This window comes from Neoarius graeffei, chromosome 11 (assembly GCF_027579695.1).
Source record: "Neoarius graeffei isolate fNeoGra1 chromosome 11, fNeoGra1.pri, whole genome shotgun sequence".
Lineage (NCBI taxonomy): Eukaryota > Metazoa > Chordata > Actinopteri > Siluriformes > Ariidae > Neoarius > Neoarius graeffei.
In genome coordinates, this window is record NC_083579.1 from 8,991,270 (window position 1) to 9,016,277 (window position 25,008).

At 40.7% G+C, this 25,008-nt stretch overlaps 1 protein-coding gene across 2 annotated transcripts in view; it reads left to right on the top strand.

Moving 5' to 3' along the window:
* The window catches only part of fmn2a (formin 2a), a 144,891-nt gene that overhangs the window by 45,243 nt on the left and 74,640 nt on the right, over positions 1-25,008 (top strand). For both annotated transcript variants that reach the window (XM_060933370.1, XM_060933369.1), the window contains exon 7: positions 8,729-8,816. In XM_060933370.1, coding sequence (XP_060789353.1) covers positions 8,729-8,816 — 88 coding nt within the window. The remainder of the gene's footprint in view (positions 1-8,728; positions 8,817-25,008) is intronic.

The following is a 25,008-nucleotide window of genomic DNA, read 5'->3' on the forward strand; positions in this document are numbered from 1 at the left end:
AGCTGATCTTCTGGGGTTTTCACACACAACAGTCTCTAGAATTTACACAGAATGGTGCGAAAAACATCATTGAGTGAGTGAGTGACAGTTCTGTGGGTGGAAACAAACGCCTTGTTGATAAGAGAGATCAGAGGAAAATGGCCAGATTGGTTTGAGCTTCCGGGAAGGATATAGCAACTCTTTACAACCGTGGTGAGCAGAAAAGCATCTCAGCATGCAACAGCAGAACACCACATTGGATTCCTCTCCTGCACCCAAGAACAGGAATCTTAGAATCAAGAACAAGTTCCTAAAGTGTGTACAACCCCGATTCCAAAAAAGTTGGGACAAAGTACAAATTGTAAATAAAAACGGAATGCAATAATTTACAAATCTCAAAAACTGATATTGTATTCACAATAGAACATAGACAACATATCAAATGTCGAAAGTGAGACATTTTGAAATTTCATGCCAAATATTGGCTCATTTGAAATTTCATGACAGCAACACATCTCAAAAAAGTTGGGACAGGGGCAATAAGAGGCTGGAAAAGTTAAAGGTACAAAAAAAGAACAGCTGGAGGACCAAATTGCAACTCATTAGGTCAATTGGCAATAGGTCATTAACATGACTGGGTATAAAAAGAGCATCTTGGAGTGGCAGTGGCTCTCAGAAGTAAAGATGGGAAGAGGATCACCAATCCCCCTAATTCTGCGCCGACAAATAGTGGAGCAATATCAGAAAGGAGTTCGACAGTGTAAAATTGCAAAGAGTTTGAACATATCATCATCTACAGTGCATAATATCATCAAAAGATTCAGAGAATCTGGAAGAATCTCTGTGCGTAAGGGTCAAGGCCGGAAAACCATACTGGGTGCCCGTGATCTTTGGGCCCTTAGACGGCACTGCATCACATACAGGCATGCTTCTGTATTGGAAATCACAAAATGGGCTCAGGAATATTTCCAGAGAACATTATCTGTGAACACAATTCACCGTGCCATCCGCCGTTGCCAGCTAAAACTCTATAGTTCAAAGAAGAAGCCGTATCTACGGTAAACATGATCCAGAAGCGCAGACGTCTTCTCTGGGCCAAGGCTCGTTTAAAATGGACTGTGGCAAAGTGGAAAACTGTTCTGTGGTCAGACGAATCAAAATTTGAAGTTCTTTATGGAAATCAGGGATGCCGTGTCATTCGGACTAAAGAGGAGAAGGACGACCCAAGTTGTTATCAGTGCTCAGTTCAGAAGCCTGCATCTCTGATGGTATGGGGTTGCATTAGTGCGTGTGGCATGGGCAGCTTACACATCTGGAAAGACACCATCAATGCTGAAAGGTATATCCAGGTTCTAGAGCAACATATGCTCCCATCCAGACGACGTCTCTTTCAGGGAAGACCTTGCATTTTCCAACATGACAATGCCAAACCACATACTGCATCAATTACAGCATCATGGCTGCGTAGAAGAAGGGTCCGGGTACTGAACTGGCCAGCCTGCAGTCCAGATCTGTCACCCATAGAAAACATTTGACGCATCATAAAACGGAAGATACGACAAAAAAGACCTAAGACAGTTGAGCAACTAGAATCCTACATTAGACAAGAATGGGTTAACATTCCTATCCCTAAACTTGAGCAACTTGTCTCCTCAGTCCCCAGACGTTTACAGACTGTTGTAAAGAGAAAAGGGGATGTCTCACAGTGGGAAACATGGCCTTGTCCCAACTTTTTTGAGATGTGTTGTTGTCATGAAATTTAAAATCACCTAATTTTTCTCTTTAAATGATACATTTTCTCAGTTTAAACATTTGATATGTCATCTATGTTCTATTCTGAATAAAATATGGAATTTTGAAACTTCCACATCATTGCATTCCGTTTTTATTTACAATTTGTACTTTGTCCCAACTTTTTTGGAATCGGGGTTGTATTTGCTAAATAAAGAATGAAACATATTTTTTTTGTCTGTTTATAGTTACGTCGAATGTTCTGGAGCACCGTGACTTTCATTATTAATGTCTGTAAACGGTTGTTCCTTCACCAGCCTATTTTTTCTCTCTCGCTCCTGAAGTTAATAAGATTAAAAAAAAAAAAACTGCAGCTTGTCATGATACTAAGAATAGACAAAGCCTAAATTCCTCCATCCTGAAGATTTTCCCACCTGACACCTGAAGACTCCTTCCTTTAATCTTAAATACACGTCTCTTCACAGAAAACTTCACCGTATCATACGAGGTTTGAATTACAGCCAGGACTCGACTGTCTGAGCTGCTGTTAGGAGTCAGAAAATTAATCAACACCTTCTGACCAATCAGAATTGAGAATTCGACAGCGCTGTGGTGTTATTTTTTTAAATGCTTTATTATTATTTATATCCAGAGGTATCGCCCTTTCTCTAACCAGCATATAAAAACAGAAGCACTGCGTTCTTTGTAATGCTGTAAGATAAAATAAGAAATACATTCCTTTTGATTAAACCATATTCGTGTAATATAATTTCTTATCATCCATCAGTTAAGGTGACAATATAACGTACATATAGGCCGAGCCTAAACCATTATTTATCCTTGTCGTCATGGTTACATTCCTGTGTTTGTTCCATGGTATGAAAAGCAGCATCCCAATAAAACTAAAGGGAGCCAGTCGAAAGCGAGCATTTTCTGTGATATATTCACGTTGTAATTAGAGATATTTTACAACGACGGTTACACTGCAGTTATGTAAGTGTAGTAAATCCTTCAGCAGCTTCTCATTGAAATGGTCTTCACCACAGTGTTTTCCAGAGGGGACGTGTCTTTTATTTAGTGTTTGGATAGCATCCATTCATCCACCGCAAATAGGAAGAAATAGCACAAGTCAGCAGCACGATACACAGAACGCTAACTTCCGAACCCCTGCTGCTCGGCGATTAACGATGCGGTTGTTCCTTCGTTAAGGGGAAAAGGACGCTTGATGACTCAGCATGCACGGGTGTGTTCCTTCATGTTCGTGCATCCAGAGCACGGCAGAAAGAATCAGTGTTTTTGCTGATGTGTTTTGACAAGAGTCTTGACACATTATGTGGTGGAAAATGTTCCAAATGAACTGGAAAAGAATGCTAATGATATTATGGAGTGACCGGGGTACGAAGAAGAAAATGGGAACATGGTTGAGACGAATGTCTGTTATTGGGAATGTACATCGGTTATTGGTAAGGGCTAGTGGTTCGAAGTACTTTGTGGGTGTTTTGACTCCACTGTGTTTTATTTCTCCTCATATTCTCTCTCTTGCTCGCTCTCTCTCGCTGTGTGGGTCTGGGTTAAGTTAAAGATCCACAGAGCCCAAACCACAGGCTTACCCAGAGACTCCAGCCAGCCTGGTGTGGTTTTGTGGTTATGCCGCACTGTGGCCGTTTGTCTGCGAGTCCATATTGAAGCAGCCTACTGTTGAAATGCATCTATTCTCTGTTAGTTATTTGAGCTCTGGAATCACATTTACTCAATGTGGTTGGAGAACTTGGATGTGGCGTAAGAAGTCATGGGTTTGATCCCAGCTGATGTTACTGCTCCAGTGTCATTATGATTCTGACTGCCAAAGCACTGCAGGGGCTATCGTTGGGGTTGTATGATATATACACACTTGTAGTTGAAATGAAATGAGACATGATGAGCAACGTTTACTGTTCTGCTACTTTAGGCAGATATTAAAAAGCACTTTTGGTTTGGGATAAATATATGGTCACTATAGATCCATCATCCAAACATAAATAAATGTCAAGGATCGAGCCGTCCATCCATCCATCCATAGGTGTGTTTTAAAAAAAATTGAAAAAGGAAGCTTTTTTGTTTGCTTTTAGAAGTTCAGGAAACTTTTCACACAGTTTTTCTAAAACTCTTAAGCTTTGTCAAGAACTTTGTCTTGGTGTAATATTAGATAAATAGTTACTCATCAACCATCAAGCCATCATTAGTTGTGTTCTTTGTGTTCTTGGAAGCCAGGAAACTTTTCAGAAACTCAGGAAAGCGTTCAAGGACTTTTTCTTGAGCTCTGAAAATGATTTCAAGAACTCAGGAACATTTTCTTGGTTTGGGAAAAATTTCCATCCATCCTAAGGTGGATTTTCACAAAAAAAAACCAAGAAACCCTTTTTTTTTTTTTTTTAGAAACTTTGGAACTTTTTTTTCATGAATTCAAGAACATTGTCTTGCTTTAGGGTAAATACATATCCATCCATCCATCCATCCATCCATCCATCCATCCATCCATCCATCCATCCATCCATCCATCCATCCATCCCAAGGTGTATTGTCACAAAAAAAAAACAAGAAACCTTTTTAGAATCTGTGGAACATCCCCCCCCCCCCCCCCCCATGAATTAAGGAACATTTTCTTGTTTTGGCGTACATACATATCCATCCATCCATCCATCCATCCATCCATCCATCCATCCATCCATCCATCCATTCCAAGGTGCATTTTCACAAAAGTCAAGAAACCTTTTGAGAAACTTTGGAACATTTTTTTTTTCATGAATTCAGGAATATTGTCCTGTCTTGGAGTAAATACATATCCATCCATCCATCCATCCATCCATCCATCCATCCATCCATCCCAGGGTGTATTGTCACAAAAAAACAAGAAACCTTTGTAGAAAATGTGGAACTTTTTTTTTCATGAATTAAGGAACATTTTCTTGTTTTGGTGTACATACATATCCACTGTCTATCCATCCATTCCAAGGTGTATTTTCACAAAAAACAAGAAACCTTTTTAGAAACTGTGGAACTTTTTTTCATGAATTAAGGAACATTTTCTTGTTTTGGCATACATACATATCCCCTATCAATCCATCCCAAGGTGTATCGTCACAAAAAAACAAGAAACCTTTTTAGAAACTGTGGAACTTTTTTTTCATGAATTAAGGAACATTTTCTTGTTTTGGCATACATACATATCCCCTATCCATCCATCTGTCAATCCATCCCAAGGTGTATCGTCACAAAAAAAACAAGAAACCTTTTTAGAAACTGTAGAACTTTTTTCATGAATTCAGGAATATTGTCCTGTCTTGGAGTAAATACATATCCATCCATCCCAAGGTGTCAAAAGCCAAAGTCCTTCCCACACCTCTGACGGCGCCGATCTCCGTTTTCATAGCCCTATTACATAGCTAGGGTTACAGTGGGGGGCTAGTCCTCTGGTAACCGCAAGAGTTTGACTCCCCACTCACATCTGTATTGCAGCGTGCCTTGCCAGACGACAGTAGGTACCATTTTTATGATGGCCTTTGGTATGACCCAACCATGAGTCAAACTCATGATCGAGAGGCGGACACGCTAACCACTAGGCCACTCACCGGTTATCCCAAGGTGTATTCTCATCTCATTATCTGTAGCTGCTTTATCCTGTTCTACAGGGTCGCAGGCAAGCTGGAGCCTATCCCGGCTGACTACGGGCGAAAGGCGGGGTACACCCTGGACAAGTCGCCAGGTCATCACAGGGCTGACACATAGACACAGACAACCATTCACACTCACATTCACACCTACGGTCAATTTAGAGTCACCAGTTAACCTAACCTGCATGTCTTTGGACTGTGGGGGAAACCGGAGCACCCGGAGGAAACCCACGCGGAAAACATGCAAACTCCGCACAGAAAGGCCCTCGCCGGCCACGGGGCTCAAACCCAGACCTTCTTGCTGTGAGGTGACAGCGCTAACCACTACACCACCGTGCCGCCCCCAAGGTGTATTGTCAGGAAAAAAAAGAAACCTTTTTAGAAACCGTGGAACATTTTTTTTTCATGAATTAAGGAACATTTTCTTGTTTTGGCTATCCATCCATCCATCCCAAGGTGTATTGTCACACAAAAAAAAGAAACCTTTTTAGAAACTGTGGAACTTTTTTTCATGGATTAAGGAATATTTTCTTGTTTTGGCATACATACAGTGGTGCTTGAAAGTTTGTGAACCCTTTAGAATTTTCTATATTTCTGCATAATTATGACCTAAAACATCATCAGATTTTCACACAAGTCCTAAAAGTAGATAAAGAGAACCCAGTTAAACAAATGAGACAAAAATATTATACTTGGTCATTTATTTATTGAGGAAAATGATCCAATATTACATATCTGTGAGTGGCAAAAGTATGTGAACCTCTAGGATTCACAGTTAATTTGAAGGTGAAATTAGAGTCAGGTGTTTTCAATCAATGGGACGACAATCAGGTGTGAGTGGGCACCCTGTTTTATTTAAAGAACAGGGATCTATCAAAGTCTGATCTTCACAACACGTTTGTGGAAGTGTATCATGGCACGAACAAAGGAGATTTCTGAGGACCTCAGAAAAAGCATTGTTGATGCTCATCAGGCTGGAAAAGGTTACAAAACCATCTCTAAAGAGTTTGGACTCCACCAATCCACAGTCAGACAGATTGTGTACAAATGGAGGAAATTCAAGACCATTGTTACCCTCCCCAGGAGTGGTCAACCAACAAAGATCACTCCAAGAGCAAGGCATGTAATAGTCAGCGAGGTCACAAAGGACCCCAGGGTAACTTCTAAGCAACTGAAGGCCTCTCTCACATTGGCTAATGTTAATGTTCATGAGTCCACCATCAGGAGAACACTGAACAACAATGGTGTGCATGGCAGGGTTGCAAGGAGAAAGCCACTGCTCGCCAAAAAGAACATTGCTGCTCGTCTGCAGTTTGCTAAAGATCACGTTGACAAGCCAGAAGGCTATTGGAAAAATGTTTTGTGGATGGATGAGACCAAAATAGAACTTTTTGGTTTAAATGAGAAGCGTTATGTTTGGAGAAAGGAAAACACTGCATTCCAGCATAAGAACCTTATCCCATCTGTGAAACATGATGATGGTAGTATCATGGTTTGGGCCTGTTTTGCTGCATCTGGGCCAGGACGGCTTGCTATCATTGATGGAACAATGAATTCTGAATTATACCAGCAAATTCTAAAGGAAAATGTCAGGACATCTGTCCATGAACTGAATCTCAAGAGAAGGTGGGTCATGCAGCAAGACAACGACCCGAAGCACACAAGTCATTCTACCAAAGAATGGTTAAAGAAGAATAAAGCTAATGTTTTGGAATGGCCAAGTCAAAGTCCTGACCTTAATCCAATCGAAATGTGTGGAAGGACCTGAAGTGAGCAGTTCATGTGAGGAAACCCACCAACATCCCAGAGTTGAAGCTGTTCTGTACGGAGGAACGGGCTAAAATTCCTCCAAGCCGGTGTGCAGGACTGATCAACAGTTACCGCAAACGTTTAGTTGCAGTTATTGCTGCACAAGGGGGTCACACCAGATACTGAAAGCAAAGGTTCACATACTTTTGCCACTCACAGATATGTAATATTGGATCATTTTCCTCAATAAATAAATGACCAAGTATAATATATTTGTCTCATTTGTTTAACTGGGTTCTCTTTATCTACTTTTAGGACTTGTGTGAAAATCTGATGATGTTTTAGGTCATATTTATGCAGAAATATAGAGAATTCTAAAGGGTTCACAAACTTTCAAGCACCACTGTACATATCCATCCATCCACACATGCATAGGTGTGTTCTCAGAAACCAGGAAACTTTTTTTGCAAACTCAGGAACATGTTCAGTCACTTTTTCCGTATTTCAGGAACTTTGTGAGGAGCACAGTAACATGTTTAGGAATGAGGGTTCTTTATTTTACAGGGTTTTTGCTCTTTGGCTTTTATGAGCAGAAGCTATTTGGGGTGGAGGAGAACCTCAGAAGAATCTCTCTCTTTCTCACACACATCTTTGTATGAATGCAGTACTTTTCTATAGCTCTTCATTAGTTGCGTTGTTTATTTTGTATCCTGCATTAAAATAGCTTGGCTTACTCTATTCTCCAAAAGACATCTTTTGAGCAGTGGAGAAAGAATCGATTGGTATCCAATGTGGCCTCTTCTGCCCAGAACCCACAGAGTTCTGGCTTCTCCTACACACATACAGAGACAGAAAGATAAGGCCAACTGTTTCTCATATTAGCGCCGCTGCTCCTACAGGCCTTTGCACTGCTTTGAGTTCATGTACAGGCAGATGAGAAGAAGATTGGATTAAAAGCCTCTATAATTTTGTGGTGTTTAGACCTGATCTGTGTAATGTAGTGATTCTTGGCTGAAAAAAATATTTTCCATTCTCCTTTTTGATTCCGTACACACCAAATTTGACATTTTTGCATCTGAGAAAAGGAAATAAGCAACAAAGGCCTCCTCTAGAAGTAAAAAAAAAAAAAAACTGGTGTAGTCATCCAATAAGAAATGTGATACAGCGTCTAAGACTTTGTGTTAAATGGCCTTCTTTTAATAGCTACATGTTTACAACAGAATCAATCAGCTTTCCAAACTCTTCCATACTCCCGTGGTGAATTGCGGAGCATGTTAGCACACTGCAGAGGCCAAATCAGGATAATGTTTCTGGACAGCTATGTCGCTCGGATAATTGCATTTGGCTGGACTTTTTGGACTTTTATATTTCTACATCCATATGAGGACAAAGCTGTGAAGAAAAGCTCGACAGCTCAGCACAGTAACCTTATTAGGCCAAACGCAACCTCAGAGTTTTTGGATGGAACAGTGTATTATTTATGTAGCTGATTGTGTCTCTGTTAATAATAGATTTGAGCGTTTTGAGAAAATATCATTGAATACATTGGAAACATAGAGAAGTCTCTCTGCTCTGGCTGACCTTTGACCTTTCTCTCTCTCCGTCTCTCTCTTTCTCAGGTGGTGAAGGTTTTGAGTAATAAGCGCTCCCAGGCTGTAGGGATCCTGATGTCCAGTCTGCATCTGGACATGAAGGACATTCAACATGGTAAGAGTGATAAAGTAGTAATTCAGTGACTGGTACATACATACATACAGTGCTGAGCGTAAATGAGTGCACCCCCTTTGAAAAGTAACATTTTAAACAATATCTCAATGAACACAAACAATTTCCAAAATGTTGACAAGACAAAGTTTAATAAAACATCTGTTTAACTTATAACGGGAAAGTAAGGTTAATAATATAACTTAAATTACACGTTTTTCAGTTTTACTCAAATTAGGGTGGTGCAAAAATGAGTACACCCCACAACAAAAACTACTACATCTAGCACTTTGTATGGCCTCCATGATTTTTAATGACAGCACCAAGTCTTCTAGGCATGGAATGAACAAGTTGGCGACATTTTCCAACATCAATCTTTTTCCGTTCTTCAACAACGACCTCTTTTAGTGACTGGATGCTGGATGGAGAGTGATGCTCAACTGGTCTCTTCAGAATTCCCCAAAGAAAATAATTTATTTCCACCACGAAGGTGAAGGCTACAAGAAGATCAGCAAAGCTTTATTTATCAGTCAGAATACTGTAGCAAAAGTGGTACAAAAATTTAAGAAAGATGGAACTGCAACCGTCTCACAGAGACGTCCAGATCGTCCACGGAAGTTAACACCTCGACAGGAGCGTCTTCTGATGAAAAGGGTTGAAAAGAATCGGCATGCAAGTTCACTGCAGTTATCTAAAGAAGTAGAAAGCCAAACTGGGATGACTATTTCCCGTGACACAATACGGCGTACGCTGCAGAGGAATGGCATGCACGAATGCCGTCCACGAAAGAAGCCTCTCCTAAAGCCCAGGCACAAAAAAGCCCGTCTAGAGTTTGCCAGGGCCCATGCTGACAAAGATGAAGACTACTGGGACTCTATACTCTGGAGTGATGAGACCAAGATAAATGTTTTTGGAACTGATGGCTTCAAAACTGTATGGCGTCGCAAAGGTGAGGAATACAAAGAAAAATGCCTGGTGCCTACAGTGAAACATGGTGGTGGCAGTGTCCTTATGTGGGGCTGCATGAGTGCTGCTGGTGTCGGGGAGCTGCATTTCATTGATGGCATCATGAATTCACAGATGTATTGCTCTATACTGAAAGAGAAGATGCTACCATCACTCCGTGCCCTTGGTCGTTGTGCACTTTTCCAACATGACTAATAACACATCTAAGGCCACTGTTGGATTTCTGAAGAAGAACAGGGTGAAAGTGATTCAGTGGCCAAGTATGTCTCCTGATCTGAACCCAATCGAGCACCTATGGGGAATTCTGAAGAGACAAGTTGAGCATCACTCTCCATCCAGCATCCAGTCACTAAAAGAGGTCATTGTTGAAGAATGGAAAAAGATTGATGTTGCAAAATGTCGCCAACTTGTTCATTCCATGCCTAGAAGACTTGGTGCTGTCATTAAAAATCATGGAGGCCATACAAAGTACTAGATGGAGTAGTTTTTGATGTGGGGTGTACTCATTTTTGCACCACCCTAATTTGAGTAAAACTGAAAAACGTGTAATCTAAGTTATATTATTAACCTTACTTTCCCGTTATAAGTTAAACAGATGTTATATTAAACTTTGTCTTGTCAACATTTTGGAAATTGTTTGTGTTCATTGAGATATTGTTGAAAATGTTACTTTTCAAAGGGGGTGCACTCATTTACGCTGAGCACTGTATGTACGGTATATATACACACACACAGTACCAATCAAAAGTTTGTATACCCCTACTGATTCATCAGCTTTTAGCACATCCGGCTGTAGGCCAAGCCGGAGGAGCTTATGCGATCATGCGTCGTCCATCCACAATTTACAAAAATCGCTGCTACTTCTACAGGATTGATTGGATTTCGATCAAACACACTCACAATGTTCTCCAGGTAGATGTGCATAAAAGTTGTCAAGCTAGTGGCGTCACCTTCATATTCACAATTTTATGGCCGTCTGAAATTTCTGGGCGACTCGTCACATTAAACGCTACTCTTTGTAAACTGCAGGGACGTTTTCACTGAAACTCACCCAGAAGACTCTAATGACATATTCCAACGAGAATTGTTCACCAGGTGGCACTACCTACCGTGGATGAGGCTACACATGGATCATGTGCAATTTCACAAAAATCGCTACTCCTCCTACAGGAGTGATCAGATTTTGATCAAACTCATATGGAATGTTCCACAGGTTGGTATGGATGAAAGTTGTCAAGACAGTGGCGCCAACTGTCATAGTTATGATTTTGTGTGTGTGTGAAAATTTTGAGTGACTCGTCACACCAAACACTACTGTTCATAAACTGCATTGATGTTTTCACTGAAACTCAACCAGAAGACTTTAAAGACATATTCCAACAAGAGTTGTTCACCAGGTGGCACCACCTGTCATGGATTCGGCTACATGGGGGGTCATATACAATTTCACAAAAATCGTTACTCCTCGTACAGGATTGATCGGATTTCAAATGCATACACAATAACAGTGGCCACTACGAGCTAAAGCCTCACTGAGGCTAGTTCTGTATTGTGACTATTTTCTACATTGTAGAACAATGCTGAAGACATCGAAATTATGAAATAACATCTGGACCACATACGAGGGTAAGTCAAAAAGTTCTAAGACAGCTGTTATTTCAAAAGGTGTGAACGGCATCCCCCAGAATTCTACAAAGAAGGAATTCTCCAACGGAAACATCGCTTGCAGAAGTGTTTAGACTTAAATGTAGAGAATAGCTTTATTTTCATCAATAATTTTTTTTCAATTTGTCTTAGAATTTTTTTGGCTTACCCTCGTATATGGAATAATGTGCTAAGCAAAAAAAAGTGAAAATGTTTGATATTTTAGACTCTTCAAAGTATCCAGCATTTCCCTTGATGATGCTTTGTACACTACTGGCATTAACTTAATCAGCTTCATGAGGTCGTCACCTGGAATGCTTTTCAATTAACAGCTGTGCCTCGTCAAAAGGTAATTAGTGGACAAGTTTCCCGCCTTCTTAATGAGTTTGAGATCAAACGGCAAATAATAAATAATAAAAATCCAGTAAATAGCCCTATTCCACAACTGTAGTAATCCATACATTATTATATCAAGAACCACACAACTAAGAAAAGAGAAATGACATCCATCATTACTTTAAGAGATGAAGTGACTTTTAATTAAAAAAAATAAAGAAAAACATTGAATTAGAAGGGGTGTCCCAACCTTTGACTGGTACTATGTGTGTGTGTATATATATATATATATATATATATATATATATATATATATATATATATATATATATATTAGTGCTGTCAAAAATGTTGCGTTATTAACGCGTTAACTTGACTCAATTTTAACGGCGATAATTTTTTTATCGCGAGATTAACGCTCTGTGACATGATGTAGGTTTTTCATAAGCTTTTGAAACTGCCAGGAACTTGGAACAGAGACTTTGCTTAGAAAAACGATAGCAGCTAGACTGTAATGCCACGCCCCGCGCAGCACAGCCAGAGTCCTCCCCCCCCCAGAGAACCAGCGCGGGCAGGGCACGCTAGTAGAGATGGGATTTATGGCTCTTTGATGGGATCCGCATCTTTGTGATCCATTCTTTGAAAAGAGCCGTTCAAAAGACTGGCTAATTTGGCTCTTTTTAAATATTTATTCAGTTTTAAGAAGACAGCGTCTAAAGAAGCCAGATCCCTCTGAACTGTAAACTCAATGCTATCCCAGAAATCCTTCCTGTAATATGCAAATTTGGCCGCCTCTGATTGGACAGCGCGACGCATCAACAGGCAGAAAGTGTAAAAGTACAAAATGTGTTAAGTGAGCTGAAACAGTAAAGATCAGATTCAATGCAATATTTATCAACGAACAACTTAAGCTTAATATAATAGTGTACTTTATATTATAATCAAGCATGTCAAGCCTACCGTCACTGTGTAACCTGTCTCTCTGATTAGAGCTGTAGACTAACTCAAACAGTAGATCATTTCACTCATGGTTCTCTTCCTAGCCCCGCGCCGGTGCTCGGCTTAGGTTTCACGTTGCAGTGGCTGTGTCAAGACGTGTTATGCTTTGCAATAAACAAAAAAAAAACTTTGGTACAAGGCAAGCCCATTCACTTTTTTATGCTGATAAGAGAATTACAATGGTTTTTTATGTGACAAAAATGTGCGATTAAATTGCGATTAATCGGAGTTAACTATGACTGTTGCGACATTAATCGCGGTTAAATATTTTAATCGCTTGACAGCACTAATATATATATATATATATATATATATATATATATATATATATATATATATATATATATATATAGATAGAGAGAGAGAGAGAGAGAGAGAGAAAAACAGGTCTGTTGGAAAAAGAAGTCACTTTTGAGTGCTTCTGCCATCCATCCTTTAAGCAGAATTTCATTCTAATGCCAGTATGATTTTCCAGGAAGATTTTTCTTTAATAATGATGGAGAGTGATCATTTCAGAATGATGAGAGAAACAAGCAATAACTGTACAAGTTAATATGCTTTTTAATGAATTAAATGATTATTTTTGGGGACCCTGCAGAGATGTCCAGCTCTGTGCACAGCGTGTGGTCTTCATGGGAGATGTGGAGCGTCTCTCCGCATAAAAATGTTTCTATTGTTTGTACAGAAATATGGTAGAATTATGGTTTTGGAGCTCAATGTTTCGGTCAGACTACTGGAGCAAACCAGTAATGCAAAAATAAAAAGTGCATCTTGGATTAATATAATGTCAATGAACTTGATGTTGGTTTCTTGAGCAGGGTTGCCAGGTTCGGTGTGTAATATGCACCCTAACATTATGACCACTGAGAGGTGATGTGAATAACATTGATTGATTATCTCATTACAGTGGTACTTGTCAAGGGGTGGGAATATATTAGGCAGCAAGAGAACAGCCGGTTCTTGAAGTTGTGTTGGAAGCAGGAAAAATGGGCAAGCGTAAGGATCTGAGTGACTTTGACAAATTGTAATGGCTACCGGTAGATGACTGGATCTGAACATCTCCAAAATGGCGCATCTTGTGGGGTGTTCCTGGTATGCCATGGTTAGTGCCTACCAAAAGTGGTCCAAGGAAGGACAGCTGGTGAACCAGTGACAGGGAAATGGGCAGCCAAGGCTTACTGATTCACATGGAGCACGAAAGCTAGCCCATATGGTCCAATCCAACAGAAGAACTACTATTGCACAAACTCTTGAAAAAGTTCAAAAGAGCCTTTGACACCCATGACCTTCTCGTCAGTTCACCGGTTGTCCTTTGAATCCTTGGACCACTTTTGGTAGGTCCTAACTACTGCATACCAGGAACGCCTCGCAAGATGTGCCATTTTGGAGATGCTTAGACCCAGTCATCTAGCCATCACACTTTGTCAAAGTCACTCAGATCCTTACACTTGCCCATTTTTCCTGCTTCCAACACACCAACTTCAAGAACGGACTGTTCTCTTGCTGCCTAATATATCCCACTGCTTAACAGGTGCCACTGTAACAAAATAATCAATGTAGTTCACTTCGCCTGTCAGTGGTCATAATTTTATGGCTGATTGGTGCATCTGAGTATTTGAAATATATTCTATTCACCGGATATGACCAATTGCGTGCTCTGATTGGCTACTCTACTACTAGGCTATCAGCTCATATATCATGAGTAGAGAGGAACAAAATGGCGGAGCGTGTTGCTGAACCAACTGAGGACGAAATAAAAACTCTACTCAAAAACAAAACCTGAAAAAATACAAAAAAGCAACAAAATCTGGAATAAAAGTATTTGATGGTAAGAACGTATCTTTTTTTTTTCAAGAATTATCACATTTTTCCCAAATTGCTACGGTCATTTCGCCAGTTTGTTTACATTCTAAGCGGAAATTATTTTGTCAGATGTTTTGTGTGAAGTTTTTAATTTATCGAATTTGCAAAAAGATAAAAATGCTTTGTTTGTCAAAATCCAGTGAATGTGGATAGAATAAAACAGTTATTCCACTCAATCTCATTGTACATGGCTTATAGACAACTCGGTGCTACGCGCCTCATTGGCGGTCAGCTCATGTACGACTCGATTTTGTGGAATAACCGTTTTTTATACACACACACACACACACACACACACACACACACACACACACACACACACATGCAGTCGATCAGAAATGTACACCATTGTTCTGAAAAGTCTAGAAGGAAATGCATCAATATGTTTGTATTAACAAACAATTTAAAGTATTTTGGGCTTTTATATTAGAGTTGTATTTAGGGTGGGACTTTTATTGAACCCTGATACTGTATGACCCTTATCATGGGCTGGAATGTAGCTCTTCTTTAATAGTTCACATTTTTAACATCTTGTCTGAAGCTGGTAAGCTTTGAAAAAAAAATTAAGATGCATTATCTGTTCAATTCATCCAGCGAGCTTCAATCCTCCTTGCACAACCTTTTTTTAATGTTTCATGGGAGCCCAGCCTTGATGTCCACCTCGAGTCTGAACCAGACACATCTGCAGGCTAGCTGTATACAGTGGATATAAAAAGTCTATACACCACGGGCGATTGCTCTAAGACAACGAGGGAGGCTCAGCCTCCTCTAAAAATGACGAACATCGTATAGGATGAATTGCGCTAGGCTTATGTTATAACCGACCTTTTAACATTGCTATTTCAGATCAAGAATCATAGAAATATATGTGCTCAACCCAACTACAGTGCGAAATCATTCCGTTATAACTTTCCCCAGTTTGCCTAATGTGTGCGTGAGTTTTTCCCCCTCGTGACAGCGCGATGCAGCCCAGCCTCAGTGGACTTCAATGGCATTTGGGAGCTCTGTGCTTTTCAATATCAAAATGCAAGACGGTTATTGGACAAATACTGCGAAAACGCCCGCCCACCGGACTCCCAGCCTCACAGTGGGAGGGACATGGCAAAACTTTCCGCGAGGAGACTGGTGATTGGTGAAAGCGGCCGGATATTTTCTTTGATTGACAGCTCGTTTCAAATATAGACAGGCAGCGGTGAATCTCAGTTCAGTCCCATGCGGATTCGCAAGTGCTGTGGTGTATTGTAAGAGATCAGCTTACATTTCGATTTCATTCATTACATACGGTTTCTACCAGCTTTTTTAGTTTGTATATATTTTCATTGTAAATAAAGTGTAAATATAGTGTTGTCAAGTTTGCTATCGTTCCAGAAATTTCGTTTATTTGAGTGACTGAACTTGAACTTGAGGGGGCTAGTCAGCTAGCAAGAAAGCTGCGCACGGATGCCAAGCATTGCTGATTTAATTTTGGTGAAGCCATTTGCCAGTCTTCCTTTCGAGGAAAAAATTAAAATTAAAGAGCAGGGTAGACCAACGCCTCAAATTGACTTGGTGAAAAAGGTAGGGAATAATACTCATTCCTTTCAGCTCTCCTGGTACGAGAAAGTGAATTGGCTAACAGCAAGTTCAGTGACGAGGAAAATGTATTGTTGGCCATGCCTCTTGATTAAACCCGGATCCGTGATTTGGTCAAACGTGGGCTTTGATGACCTGCACAATTTCACAAGGGCATATAAAAGACACGAGATCAGCAGTAGAATCTATTTAAAATGTTTATGCTGAGTATATTATATTGGAATATATATTTCTCTGGATATGAATTAAACACAGCTACAATTTGGAAAATATTTTTAAACAAAAACACAGCCAAGAACATTTCACACTACAGACCTGGATTAAAAGTGAAGGGTTATCAAAATTGTCAATAAAACATTTCTCAGTCAAAATAAATAAGTAAAATATAGGGAAAGTGTCATTGAATGAAATGTGTGGCACCCAGCTCTATGTTTGGCTCCCCAAGGTCAGTGCTTGTGCCTATTCCAGAACACTCTGCTGTTACTGCTGAGGTTCCTGACAAAGAGCTGCTTTCAATAATGATCAATTTTTAAACAACATGCCACAATTTTAAAATATAAAATGTTAAAATATACCCCCCCCCAACACCACCATCATGTATATTGGACAGTAGGCTAATGGGCCAAAAGAACCTGTTATTTCACAGTTTGTGACCCTGCCAACAATCAGCCAGATCAGAGGCAAGAGTATGGGCAAAATTGATGCGTTTTTTCTTTTAAAATCTGGAAATATTGTAACCGACCAGCCTCCCCTGTTTGAAAGACTACCAGCCGCCACTGCTACACACCCCTGCTAAAATGGCAGGGTTTTGTGATTAAAAAAAAAAGAAACCAAGATAAATCCTGTCAGAACTTATTCCACCTTTATTGCAAAATTGCAATCTATACAAAGAAGGTGAAAACAAAATCAGAAACTGTTTAGTGAAAAAAAGAAAGTCATACAAAACCCTGGTTGCATTACTATGCACACCCCTAAACTAATACGTAGTTGAAGCACCTTTTGATTTTATTACAGCACTCAGTCTTTTTGAGAAAGAGTCTATCAGTTCGGCACACCTGGACCTGGCTGGCAATGTTTGCCCACTCCTCCTTGCAAAAATTTACCAGATCTATCAAATTGCGAGGACATCTCCTGTACACAGCTCTCTTCAGGTCAGCCTACGGATTTTCAATTGGATTAAGGTCTGGGCTCTGGCTGGGACGTGCCAGAACATTGATCCTCTTTTGGTGAAGCCAATGTTTTGTTGATTTTTAAATGTATGCTTTGGGTTGTTGTCATGCTGAAAGGCATCTTCAGCTTGAAGGTTTTGTGCCAAAATAGACTGATATTTGGAGCTATTCCTGATTCCATCCGCCTTGATTAAAGCCCCAGTTCCACCTGAAGAAAAGCAGCCCCAAAACATGATGCTGCCTCCACCATGCTTCACTGTGGGTATGCTGTTGGTTTGACGATGTGCTGTGGTGTTTTTGCACCAAACATACCTTTTGGAATTATGGTCAAATAGCTCAACCTTAGTCTCGTCAGACCATTTCCATATGGTTGTGGGAGACTAGATAAACCTTTTTTGCAAGGTTTACCCAGGCTTGGATGTTTTTCTTTCTGAGTAAAGGCTTGAGTCTTGCTACTCTACCCCACTACCCAGACATATGAAGAATACGACTGATTGCTGTTGCATGTAGGGAACAAGCAGTACTTTCCAGGAAATCCTGCAGCTCCTTTAATGTTGCTGTAGGCCTCTTGGTGGCCTCCCTGACCAGTTTTCTCCTTGTCTTCTCATCAATATTGGAGGGACGTCCTGATCTTGGCAGAGCCACTGTTGAGCCATATTTTCTGCACTTGTTGATGACTGTCTTCACTCTGCTCCAGGGAACGTTTAATACTTTTTTGTAGCCCTGCCCTGATTCAGACCTTTCAGTTATGAGATCCCGTTCATGTTTTGAAAGCTCTTTGCAGACCATGGCTTTTGGAGTATGATGCAACCAAGAGGATATCGGAATAATTCGACAGGAACTTGATCTGACGTCAATCCGAGCCACTTTGATAGATGCCAGATGTATACTAACTACTATTTAAGATGAGACTGAATGTGATTGGTTGATTCTGAACATAGCCACATCCTTGATTATTAAAAGGCGTGCACAATTATGCAGCCAAGTTTTGCATGGTTTTTATTATTATTATTAATTTTTTTTTACCCTAAACGGTTTGATTTGTTTTCACCTTCTTTGTATAGCTTGCAGTTTTACAATAAAGATGGAATAAGTTCTGACAGGATTTATCCTGGCAGCACGGTGTTGTAGTGGTTAGCGCTGTCGCCTCACAGCAAGAAGGTCTGGGTTCGAGCCCCGTGGCCGGCGAGGGCCTTTCTGTGTGGAGTTTGCATGTTCTCCCCGTGTCCGCGTGGGTTTCCTCCGGGTGCTCCGGTTTCCCCCACAGTCCAAAGACATGCAGGTTAGGTTAACTGGTGACTAAATTGACCGTAGGTGTGAATGGTTGTCTGTGTCTATGTGTCAGCCCTGTGATGACCTGGCGACTTGTCCAGGGTGTACCCCGCCTTTCGCCCGTAGTCAGCTGGGATAGGCTCCAGCTTGCCTGCGACCCTGTAGAACAGGACAAAGCGGCTACAGATAATGAGATGAGATGAGGATTTATCCTGGTTTCAATTTTCTATCATGAAAAAAAAACAACTGCCGTTTTAGCAGGGATGTGTAGACTTTTTATACCCACTGTAAATAGTATGCCTCCTATTTGTAATTGTATTCGTAACTTTTTAGAAGACGTTACCTGTTGATTCCAAATAAAGTATTTGCATTGGTTACATTCCGAATATATACATACATACTGTACATACTGCAAACTACATATAGCAATAGCTTAGTAGTCATGCAGTACATTTTTTCTTCTTTTTCACTCTGTTTTTGCTTTACCCTGTACAGTTGCGGCTCCATCTCTTCTCTTCGTCCTGTGTTTATGTACAGTAGTTCTCTCGCTCATCAGCCAGACCGCACATTATTGTTTGAGAAAAGCCAAACAGGATGAAGGATTATGCATGAGCAAGCCAGCATGAGTTTGGAACAGCTCATTATTCCACACATATATCTATCTGTAATTATCTATAATCGTTCTGAGCCTCGTCAATAAAAACTGCTCCGTGCAATTAAATCACATGGATTTGTTGTTATGATTGAAATTGAGGGAGGTGCTCTTGCAGAGTACAAAGAGCTGTGGTTTTGTGGTTTCATGTGCCATTGCCACATAAAGTGCGATCTGTTATTAAAAATGCCAAGCCGCAGAGTGTTTAACGAACGCTTTATGGGCCTTTTCACTGCTACAAATAGCAGCAAGTGAAGACCCATATCCTGTTATGCACTGTGTTAACAACACGCTCTCACGATTTGAAATTCCAACTTGTACAGAAAGTTCAGGTTCGTTTGAAACGGGGTCACCACTGGAGAGGTTCGTAAAAGATCTAACTCCATCATAAGTCATGGAATGCTTCGAAGACCTTTCATGATTTGCACTTCTGCACACGAGATGTGAAATTATTCAGTGATGACATCCTAAAAATTAATCAATTATACTTGATTTCAAGCTCTGGTTCACAGACCTCAAGAGAATTTTATGAAATCTAATAGTTGGCTCACAATATCTTGATTCATACGAAGATCCAGATGTGGTTGGCTTAAAAAGGGTGGAGCTTAATTAAAAAGTCATTCCAGCCAATTGCATATACACAGCATAATTTGTCTAATTTTAGTGTTCTAACTAGTAAGCTTGGTTATCTGCAGTGTTAGGCAGATAAGGAGGCATGGCCTTTGTGTCTATCAGTATTAGTAAAGGAGGCGTGACCTTTGTGTCGATTAGTAAAGGAGGCATGGCCTTGTGTCTATCAGTATTAGTAAATGAGGCATGGCCTTTGTGTCTATCAGGATAAGTGAAGGAGGCGTGGCCTTTGTGTCTATCAGGATAAGTAAAGGAGGCGTGCCCTTTGTGTCTGTCAGGATTAGTAAAGGAGGTGTGACCTTTGTGACTATTAGGATTAGTAAAGGAGGCGTGCCCTTTGTGACTATCAGGATTAGTAAAGGAGGCGTGGCCTTTGTGTCTGTCAATATTAGTAAATATGTGGCCTTTGAGTCTATTAGTATTAGTAAAGGAGGCGTGGCCTTTGTGTCTGTCAGGATTAGTAAAGGAGGCATGGCCTTTGTGTCTATCAGGATTAATAAAGGAGGCCTGGTCTTTGCGTTGGTCAGTATTAGTAAAGATGGTGTGTCCTTTGATTCTATGAGTATTAGTAAAGGAGGTGTGGCCTGGCAGGATTAGTAAAGGAGGTGTGGCCTTTGTCTCTGTCAATATTAGTAAAGGAGGTGTGGCTTTTGATTCTATTAGTAAAGGAGGTGTTGCCTTTGTGTCTCTTATTAAAGGAGGCGTGGCCTTTGAGTCTATTCATATTAGGGTCATTCTCCTCAGAACGTGCAATCTCTTTTACTGAAGCTTCAGTTCATCTCATCTCATCTCATCTCATCTCATCTCATCTCATCTCATCTCATCTCATCTCATCTCATCATCTCTAGCCGCTTTATCCTGTTCTACAGGGTCGCAGGCAAGCTGGAGCCTATCCCAGCTGACTACGGGCGAAAGGCGGGGTACACCCTGGACAAGTCGCCAGGTCATCACAGGGCTGACACATAGACACAGACAACCATTCACACTCACATTCACACCTACGCTCAATTTAGAGTCACCAGTTAACCTAACCTGATGTCTTTGGACTGTGGGGGAAACCGGAGCACCCGGAGGAAACCCACGCGGACACGGGGAGAACATGCAAACTCCACACAGAAAGGCCCTCGCCGGCCACGGGGCTCGAACCCGGACCTTCTTGCTGTGAGGCGACAGCGCTAACCACTACACCACCGTGCCACCCAGCTTCAGTTCAGTTAGTAGAAATATTTTGCCCTAGTGTATATGTCTCATTATTCACAGGACATGTGAACATCTAAACATGCCATTAGCAGTGCTCAATAATTTATGTACGTCTTCCCACAGATGTTTCAGAAGTGACCGTAGGTGACTTTGGGTCATTCCTGTTACTGGACATGAGCAGGATACAACATAGCAAAAAGCACACCAATATTCTAAAACAGATATCATAAATAAATTTGTTTTTGGTCCCCTTCAACAGATTTAAAGACGAAACTCAAGTGATTTTAACACTATACTGCAAATTGCTGAGTTAACTACACCCCAATACCAGTTTTGCACAAAAATGAAAGTGAAGTATTAGCCCTGTATGGTTGGACTATGGCCAATCTGAAAAACACATTACAGGATAAAAGGCCTTAGCCTGATGGCTGATTCTGTTCAGGTGATGATAGTTGACAATTACGACAGACTCGGTGAGAGGGTTAAAACCAAGCAGTAACAGGGATGACAACTTGGTAACAGGAATGACTGTTAGTAACAGGAATGACATAATTACATTATTTAGCAATGCTTGTCAGTGAATGACAGACAAGTCATAATTTGGGATAATACTTACAATGTAACTGCAGCTGTAGGTTAGGGGAAGCCAGGGTACAGTGAATCAGAACAGTTATTTTGCTGGCTTTCTCCTATCTGGGTGTTAAGAATGTTCGAATGTGGAATGAAGTCATGGATTGATTTCTTCTTCCGTTTCTTTATTTTTCTGGTATCGTTGTTTTTCCTTCTCTAGATACTCTGCTCGTCTCTCGCGGTCAGCATCACGCCTCTGTCTATACAGATGCTGCTTCTCAGCACGACTGATTTTGCCAGCCGTTGCCCGCTATTCTGAAAATCTAAAATAACATTTTTATTACTAGCCAGACCACATGGATCATGACAGGCAGACCTAGGCCCAACTTGGCTTTAAAAAAAACGCATGAAAATTTTATTTTATTTTATTTTTGGCCTTTACCTCTCTAGCATGTCTGGCGGCAAGTCCAAGAAACATTAACTCATAAAAAGTATGGCCTTACAGATGATACAATCGATAAACACCCATTTATGTCATTCCTGTTACCTTAGTGTCATTCCTGTTACCCAGAGCAAGGTAACAGGAATGACAATTTTGCACATATCCCCTGCTACACTGCACTACAAGACATGCATGCATCCTTGGTCACTTGCTTCCTCGAGCGGGCACTTCCATAATGTACTTTATTTATTTACCACCACATTTTCTATTGTCTCTGTGAAGTTCTGGGCATAACAGTAATGACTGCTAATTGATATAACCATCAAAAAAACCACGAAAACTTACCTTTCTCCAGCTTTATCCTTCAAATGCTCCCTCCATTGAACTTTCAAGGTCAACTATGAATGTGGACCTCCTATTGGCGAGTTATAGAACCAACCTAACCATAGAGTTTAGTGAGCTGGTAACAGGAATAAAAGGAGTAACAGGAATGACACTGGAATTGAGGGACAGGGCAAAATTTACCCCCCAAAGTAAAAAATTCGTTCTAATTAACACTTAACTGACTACATATTATCTGAAATGAAGTATATTAGATAAATGATAGTGTTTGGATTAACTTTATGCGCTTTTCGATTTAAAAATCCTAAGATTTTTGACAGGAGCCAAGACTGGGGACAGCCAAAATAGGCTGGTGAGACTACTCTGATGAGGGGATTTAAAAAATTTTTCAATCTGGGTCCGAGAACTAACACTTATCAAGGGAGAATTTCATAATTGTCTTTATTTTCACACACATATTTATTAGGAAATCTCTTCATTTAATTAAAAAAAAAAAAAACAGCTGGGACAGAAATTGCACATTCTGAGGAGAATGACCCATTAGTAAAGGAGGCGTGGCCTTTGTGTCTATTAGTAAAGGAAGCGTGGCCTTTGTGTCTATCAGGATTAGTAAATGAGGTGTGACCTTTTTGTCAGTATTAGTAAAGGAGGCATGGCCTTTGTGTCTATCAGGATTAGTAAATGAGGTGTGACCTTTTTGTCAGTATTAGTAAAGGAGGCGTGGCCTTTGTGTCTATCAATATTAATAAATGAGGTGTGAACTTTGTGTTGGTCAGTATCAGTATTTGTGTCAGTCATAATGGAGTCATGGCCCTTGCGTATGTCATTCTTAGTGAATAAGGCGTGGTCTCTGTCGATCTTCGTGATGGAGGTGTGGCCTGTGTTCAGTTCTATCATACTGAACTGTTGCTGTTGTAAAGTTTAGTATGTTGTATACAGTGATCTGTGGTTGGTTGAAGAGAGCAACTGGACTTGCTTGAAAAGTCTTGAAGACGTTTCGCCTCTCGTCCGAAAGGCATCCTCAGTTCTGTCTGTCTAATAGGGAGTATCAAGTATTTATCCTCTCATGGATCATCATAGAATCCGAATCAGAATGCTGATGGCTGCATTGTAGGTGGCTGATAGATGTCATAGACCCCCACCTCTGTTCAGTGATGGTCGTTCCAGGTTGACAAAAATGAGCGATCCTCTCTGGCTAAGATGTCTGCCAGTTTTCTGGAAGTCCTCTCATACTCCCGCACCAGTCGAAGGGATCTCATCCCAAAGTGCGTAGAAACATATCTGTGAAGATACTCAGTCATCCAGGTACATAGTAATCTGTGGTTGGTAGAAGAGAGCAACTGGACTTGCTTGAAAAGTCTTGAAGACGTTTCGCCTCTCGTCCGAAAGGCATCCTCAGTTCTGTCTGTCTAATAGGGAGTATCAAGTATTTATCCTCTCATGGATCATCATAGAATCCGAATCAGTACCGAGTCATCCAGTACTATGTACCTGGATGACTGAGTATCTTCACAGATATGTTTCTACGCACTTTGGGATGAGATCCCTTCGACTGGTGCGGGAGTATGAGAGGACTTCCAGAAAACTGGCAGACATCTTAGCCAGAGAGGATCGTTCATTTTTGTCAACCTGGAACGACCATCACTGAACAGAGGTGGGGGTCTATGACATCTTTTATCAGCCACCTACAATGCAGCCATCAGCATTCTGATTCTGATTCTATGATGATCCATGAGAGGATAAATACTGGATACTCCCTATTAGACAGACAGAACTGAGGAAGCCTTTCGGATGAGAGGCGAAACGTCTTCAAGACTTTTCAAGCAAGTCTAGTTGCTCTCTTCTACCAACCATAGATTACTATGTACCTGGATGACTGAGTATCTTCACAGATATGTTGTATACAGTGTAATGGATCCTATAAGGAGAGATATAAGGAGAAATACGCATCCCTATTGCTAATGTCAAATGTTCTAATGTTGATGCCTGCTGAATCACAATAGTACCATACTGAACCATAAAGCTATTACTTGTTTTAGCGCATGTTCACCAGTAACTAATTACACCATCATGCAAGTGTGTTCCAACATGTAGTGAGAGGAAAGCACACGTCTACAAAGTTCAGTGCCAGTGGCAAATGAAACACATCATATAAACGTGTCAGAAAAATAAACTGTGAGTGCGGAAATTAAATCTGGGTGTTAGACAGACAGAAAGTGTGACAACAGTGACATCAGTCCCCGTCCTCTACACTCCATGAAGAGCGATTGAGTGATGGGACTTCAACTGAGAGCAAAGGATGAGGAGAAAAGAGAAGAGGGAGGAGAGGAAGACGAAATGTACTGTATGGGACTGAAAGGGGGAAACCGTAATTGGTTATAAATGAAAGACACAATCTCTCTTTTTTTTCTGGGATCACTTGAGGCTCTTTTCACTGTCACATGGTTTTCATAAGCTCTCCTGTTTTGCCTCTACCAGCAGAAACACACACTCGGCTGCTCAGTCCACAAACACACTTGATGACACACCTTCAGTTTC